Here is a 7403-nt window from a genome sequence, read left to right on the forward strand (position 1 = left end):
TGAAATTGCTTTTAAGCAAATGATAAAATGAATAAAGACGATGAGGTCAGAGGAAGGAGAGATGCTTATTAGCGTGATGAAGTTGTAGTAGATAGTAAAATATACTGTACATAGTATATTGTGCTTAATTTTTCTGCTCTTTAAATATATATGATTTTGCTGCTTTAACCTTGGCAACTTGTGCAAAATGAAAACAATAAGAACTAAATTCTCTAATGAAGCCCATATAAGCTGATTATCAGTTCATAGACAGTCTTTGAAAGAAAGGTTGGAAATGTACAGAAACAAATGACAATATTTATGAGAAAGTTTAATTTAAGAATTAGAATTCTTACCAACTCTCATGTTGCTTTTTAAAGTTGTCACACAGTAATTTTGGCATGGGCAAATTTGGGAGTCAAACTATAGGAAGAAACCTCTTCAAAGTAAAAGAGATTATTAAAGTAATAAAAGCGTCAGTATTTCCATTGCCCCTCAGCAGTATTCCCCAAGCCTTCTGTACTTGACCAGTTTAGGACATTATGTATTTATTTATGTATCTGCCTTCTCCATTAATCTGTAAACTGTTTGAGGACTTTTCCCAGCACCATCACAGTGCCTGGCACAGATGAGGCACACAAAAATTGGTGAATTTCGTTGAGATGAATCTGGAACTTGACAGTCCAAATCCTGGCAACTCTTAAGCATCATTATCCTAAGATAAATTTGAGCCAGTAGGACTACTGGAAAGTATGTTATTTATTAAATATCCTAAATATTTTACATTGAAAGCAGTTATTTTTTGAATTGCTACTGTGATGGCAGCTTTTTACTCAAGGCCAACAGTATGGTACAAATGACTCACTGAGTGGAGGTTAGCAATTGAAACAGAGGCCAAGGTCCAATCTCTTAGCACCAAGAGAATGTTTCCATTGTCTGAATGGCATCCTTTCCCCTAGCACATCTCACAGCTATGTAACCTTCATTGCTGGGAACAAACAAAACATAACATTGCCTAATTTAACAAGCATTTATTAATCTCCTACTCTGTCTCCAGCAGGACGATAGTTACTAAGGATACAGAGAGGAATAAGAAACATCTTTATTGGTCAGGCAGTCTGCCAGGCATTGGGAATACCGCAGTTGACTCCTGCTCTCATAAACTGGATGTGGTATTTCACAGTCTAATGGGAGGGAGAGATATGAATTGTGAGAGGTGCAATAGAATTGAACATAGAGAAGGGAGCAACTAATTCTGCTTCACCGTGACAGGTAAAGCTCCACAGAGAAAGCAAAATTTGAACTTGGCCCTGAAACATGGGTAGGGTGTCCTAGCCAAGCAAGGATGCCTTGTATATGTGCACTTGTGTATAATACACACACATACACACCTTGGCTTTATTTTTGTCCCCAATTAAAATAACTTAAAAGAGCATAGTGTTAATTCTATCACATGGTTATTCTCTCAGAGAATATTTCTTATCACTGGACAATTAATTTATCAATCACAGACCTCTTTTTTTTTTTAAGGCAAACAAGAAACAGAGAAGCAGAAACAATGGTTTTTTACAACTGAACATTTCCATGGTAGTCTTTGTGATTAAGTTTGAAAATAGCCCCCTCTTGCGACCAAAAATCAACTAATTGGACTTAAGAGTAAGTTTCAGAAAGGAGGAGTAAACAGGAAAACAGGAAAAGACTGCCCCTTCAGGACGATGCTATTGTTACATTTCTTAGGTTAGAAATTGCTGGCTCATAAACACTTAAAACACCACTTTGTTTATGTTGGTGTGATTAATTCTGATTATTGACTCTAATTCCAAAAGCAGGTTTATATTTTATCTATCCTGTAGGAAAATAATTTTTTTTAACTCTTCTATTATTTATTTTCTACATTTTCTCTATATTCACTGTTGTTCTTTACAATGTGCACAAGACAAACAGTTGTAATAAACATTTTAACCTGTTTTTTTTTCCCCAAAAATTATCAATTGCAATTAGATAGCTAATGGAGGTATCATCTTTGGAGGGTGAGAGAGGATTTAGAAAAACAAATAAAATAGAAAATTAGGTAGTCAAAGATGATTTCATAAATATTTTCAAATCTGTTGCCTTTAATCTTATCTCCAAACCCTTATATACTATTTAAAATAATGACACAGTCGTGAATTATTATTTTAGGTAACCACAATTAACGGGTGTAATACCCAACTATTGAAGACTGCCATTTTTTGAAGATGAAAAAGAATACCTTTATTAACAAATACAGATCTCAGCTTAGCTTTAATACCTAGAGAAAAATACTGAGGCAAATCACTGATCAGCCAATTTGTATTCATCCCTAGCAAACTGCAGAATGCAAAAGCCAAACAAAAACAAAAATGTAGCTTTGTAAACACAGAAGTACATGAGCTTAATCGAAGGTTAAGATGGAACTAATGTGTTGACCCAATTCTCCTGAATAACAACATTAATAGTTCTTTTTATGATTATTTGCTCTAACATTTATTGAGGGTTTACTATGAGCCAGGCATGGTGCTAAGAACTCTACATATATTATCTCATATAATACTATTGATATAACTCACATTTCACAGATGAGGGAACTGAGGCTTAAAGAGTTTAGGTAATGTGCCCAAGATCAAGTCATAGGTCAGCTTTTAAACTCAGGCTTACTACCTCTTAACCACTATGTTTGTTGGCAACCAGGACTAGTAGTCCCAGCCTCACACACTCCAACCCTCTGCATTTTAAGTTGTATCTCGTTTGGTCGTGGGTATTCAGTTCAGTCTGTAACAGCTGGATAGAGGGCAGTCTTCCACATGGTGTCATCCCCAAGTTGCTCAACAAAGACACTGTCGTTAAGAGAGCCAACTGGGGTCGATTAAATGTCAAAGGAGAAGAAAGTGTGCTACTTTGACTAAAGAGAGAAAGGCCAAGGATTCTGTTTGAGAAGATTCTTTAGATTCATCTAAAGGTGAGGATTCAGGCTTTCTGATTCTGTGAAGTATAATATTAGATGATAATTATACTCTTTAGCATCTGGAATCCAACTTTATTCTGGTGTGTTTCAACTGAAGCTCTAAGGCTTTTAGGTCGGGCTTGGGATGGAATAGAGTAGTCTATTCTAGTGTGGACCAATTCTGGGAAACTCATTCTCATCTTAATTCATCCATAAGTCACAACACACCTTTTTTTTTTTTCTTTTTTTTTCTGTCTGCACAATTCCCCAGTCAAAGCTTTTCTGGAGTGGAGCCATGCACAGAACAGGCACCAAACTAATAGGTGTTGAATGATTGGGGGAAGTGGCACAAAGGAATCTTAAATTATGAAGAGGAGTAAGTTATAAAGGAGAAGGAAGATATTCCAAGTAGAGAGAACATGTACAAAACTGGGCAATAGAATTGTTTAGGGAACTCCAAGTGCCTGAACATGTCTGGAGTATAGGCTGTGTGATAGAAAGATAGTACCCCTTAGTCACAACTAAGAGCCAGGACTCTGGAGCCTACTAGCTTTGGTTTGAATCCTGGTTCCACTTCTCACCAGCTGTGTGTCTTTGGTCAAGTTACATAACCTCTCTGTACCTATCTCATGGGGTGTTAGAAAGATTAAATGAGTTCTAGCATAAGAAGTGCTTAGAACAGTGCCTAGTACATAATGAGTACTCAGTAAATGTGAACTCCTATCGCTATCATGTGGGTGAGTATTGGGTGGTGGGAGAGGCAGGGGATGGGTCCAGGAGTTTCCTATGTAAAAAGGAAGAACATTTATGCCAAAAGCCATGGAGAGTTTTTGAAGGTTTGTAAGAATTGGGGAGACAGGGTGTGGTTTGAATTTTAGAAAGGTGATTCTGGAATGGATTAAAGAGGACCACACTGAAGACAGGAAGACCAGTAAGGAGGCAACTGGAGTAATCCAGATGAAAAGAAAGGAAGACTTAAACTAGGTCAACCAGATGCAGTGAAGAGGGGAGGGAGCACCAAGTGAGAGTTAGCTGGTCAAATACGCAGGACTTGACTCAATCCAGGCACTGGACTGAGTTAGAGGAAGGCTGAATCTTGGTTGTCAGGTGGTGACAATTGGATGGGTGAGGATACCAATCACTGAAAATGGGAACATCAGGAAAGGAGTGGATTTGGAGGAAGATGGGGAATTTAGTTCTATACATGGTGTCTTTGATTTTGGACACACCAAGTTTGAAGAGAAGGGCCAAGTACCATTGCCTAATAGGCAATGGATAAACAGGTTTGGTACTTCAGAGAGAGATCAGAACTCTGATAAGAATTCTAGCCAATGTATTAAGTAGAGTTTATATTTCTGGACTGAAGAACAATAAATTTTTGTTGGTTAACATGCTGTCTATGTCTTGATTATAGATAGTAATGTTAAAAAGATTAACTAAAGCCCATCTAGAACATGGTGAAGTTCAGAGATTCTTTTGGCAATTCGAGAACATTATCATTTATTGTTACACAGTAGTGACTAAAACAAAGGCACTGCCAAAATCAAAGACATACAAATCGCTGATTAGGTTATATTTTGAGGATTTTAACTGATCTTCTTTGCAATGCCTCACCTTTGGCTGGGACGTTTAATATATAGTCATTATTTAAATGTGGCTGGGACGTTTATCAAATGTCTACATATGGGTATAAATATTAACATGTATGTATATATATATGTTTGTAATTTTACACTTTTCAGTCATTCAAAAATTTTACTATGCCTCTGCAATTTTTCAACTTTCCCCCATAGGTATTTCTGATGAATATATAACGCCTATGTTTAGTTTTTATAAAAGTGTTGCAGAATTGAAAATGACTCAAGAAGAGTATGCTCTGCTTACGGCAATTGTTATTCTCTCTCCAGGTAATTTCAATGTTACATTTTTATTTTTATGCCATTTGTTGGTTTTCCCCTCAAGTATAGTAGTAATATTAAAGAAAATCTTGGATAAAAAACATAAAGAGAAAGTAAAATGGCATATAATTCCACCAGTCAAATTGAACCATTGTTAACATTTCAGTGTAGTTGTTCTCAGCCTTTTTCTAAACATCATACTCATTCATTCAGTAATTTCATTTTGAACACCTTATATGCACTAAACATGTTTCTAGACATTGTGGGATATAGCAGCAAAGAAACAGGCAGGATACAGCTACATGGAGCTTACATACTAGTAGGGTGAGAAAGACAGTAAATAAAGAAATGAATACAACTAATTTTCAGGAGGTGGTAATACTACAAAAAATATAAAGATGTGGGTATAAGGAAAGAAAGTGGCAGCAAAATGCTGTTATAATCAGTGGTCAGGGAAGGCTTTTTTAAGGGGTTGAAGTTTGAGCAAGGACATAAATTATATACTTTTAACATAATAAAGAACATACTGTCTTTAAGTGTACTTTTCCCATGTCATTAAATAATTATATTGGTAAAAGTTTGTTGTAATATGTACATCATATTCTATTGTATGATGTACAGTCATTTACTCAGTTGTTACCATGTTTTGATATTCAGGATGTTTCCAGATTTGTTGTTGCTGTTGTTTTAAACAATGTTGAAATGAATACCTTTGTACATAAAATTTGTCTATATTTTTGATTAATTATTTGGGAGTAAGTGATGCCATGTTCATGATTTGTAAAGCTTAATTACAACGATAGCCTTAAACCACTTTTATACACGATACTGAGGCAGAAACTAGTTGTTAGTTTGTTTTACCATAAGAAATTATAATTTAAAAAAGAAAAACTTTTCAGCGGTACATACTAAAGTTACACACGTTAATACCCTATAACCCAGCAATTCCAGAATATACCCACCAGAAATGATACTTATGCCCATCATAGAGTTTACCTTGAGTGTGTTTATTACCTTCTCCAACCTCGTACTGCTCCCTGAATGATGGGCCAATAAATCAAGAGACGAGGTGTTGGGACAAGGAATAGCAACTTTATTTGGAAAGCCAGTAAGAAGATGGTGGACTAGTGTCCCAAAGAACCATCTCACCCAAGTTAGAATTCAGGCTTCTTTTATACTAAAAGGGGAGAGGGTATGGCTGGTTGCTGCAAACTTCTTGATGCTGAAATCCTTTGTTCTTGCAGCTGTCCAGTGGGTCTGGTCACAATGTTCCCATAAACCTCCAACAAGATAAATGTTATTCTCTGTTCTGCAACTTTTTATCTCTATATGAATGGAAAAGTGTTATACCTTTAAAGGTCAGAACCTTGAGAATGGGATATCTTATATATTTCAGGCTCTAGGCAACATTCTTTCACAAAAGGCACAGAGCCAGCATGACTAAGCACAAGCAACACAGCACAAGGGTTAGAGCTAAAGGAATAGATTCAGTATGGAGTCTTTCTGGTACACATTGATTGGAAGGAGAATTTAGGGAGGCCTCTGGGGGGCAGTAAAGGTCTTATAGCTTGATCTAGTTGTGATTACACGAGTCTAAATACGTGTGTGTAAAAATTCATCAATTTGAACACTTAATTTGTACATTTTAAGTGTACATTTATAACTTACACTTCAAAAACGTTAACATTACTGTAATTATGCCAAATTATTACTTTTCTACTTTTTTGTCATTTTATTTTAAACTTCTAAACAGACAGACAATACATAAAGGACAGAGAGGCAGTAGAGAAGCTTCAGGAACCACTGCTTGATGTACTACAAAAGTTGTGTAAGATTCATCAGCCTGAAAATCCTCAACATTTTGCCTGTCTTCTGGGTCGCCTGACTGAGTTGCGGACATTCAACCATCACCATGCAGAGATGCTTATGTCATGGAGAGTGAATGACCACAAGTTTACCCCGCTTCTCTGTGAAATCTGGGATGTGCAGTGATGGGCATTTCAGGGGCAGGGTCTAGCTCTTCATTTTCCTCATAATATAAATCCTGTATATAACTTTCCTTTATTTCATTTGTACCTGGTTTTATGCAAGAATTCTCATCAATATTTATGTGGTAGTTATATAACCTCCACAATTGTACATGTGGGGCTAGGTTGAAATACTTTCTCTACATTGTATTCTACAAGGCTTCAGGGAATCTTTCATTCAAATTGGTATGCCCTGTTTGCCTAATTAAATTAATCATTACTTCAAGTCTATCTGTTGAAATAGGGAAAATCTCATCTTGCTCTTCATCTTACCTTACTGCATATATTTTATTAAAAGGTTGTGTTAAATTTGGGCAATAAACTGAACATAATGGCAACAGGCTTTTCTTTGGGAACAAAATTTGAAAAATATACAACTTATTTCTTTAAATGATGAATGGCATCCTATTGAATCTGAGGGGGTAATTTCCACAAAGGTAAATTCTTAATACATAAATTGTGCTTTTCTTATCCCTGGAAGCCCTGGTGAATATTCATTCATTTTCCATAGCCCCCTGATCATTTCATATTCTTTGA

At 36.1% G+C, this 7403-nt stretch overlaps 1 protein-coding gene across 5 annotated transcripts in view; it reads left to right on the plus strand.

Annotated features, from left to right (window-relative positions):
* The window catches only part of NR1H4 (nuclear receptor subfamily 1 group H member 4), a 53318-nt gene extending 46180 nt beyond the window's left edge, over positions 1–7138 (plus strand). For all 5 annotated transcript variants that reach the window (XM_068560392.1, XM_068560393.1, XM_068560394.1 and 2 more), the window contains exons 8-9: positions 4735–4848; positions 6593–7138. In XM_068560392.1, coding sequence (XP_068416493.1) covers positions 4735–4848; positions 6593–6831 — 353 coding nt within the window. In that variant the 3' untranslated portion in view covers positions 6832–7138. The remainder of the gene's footprint in view (positions 1–4734; positions 4849–6592) is intronic.
* The last annotated feature ends 265 nt before the right edge of the window (positions 7139–7403 follow it).

This window comes from Eschrichtius robustus, chromosome 13, assembly GCF_028021215.1.
Source record: "Eschrichtius robustus isolate mEscRob2 chromosome 13, mEscRob2.pri, whole genome shotgun sequence".
Lineage (NCBI taxonomy): Eukaryota > Metazoa > Chordata > Mammalia > Artiodactyla > Eschrichtiidae > Eschrichtius > Eschrichtius robustus.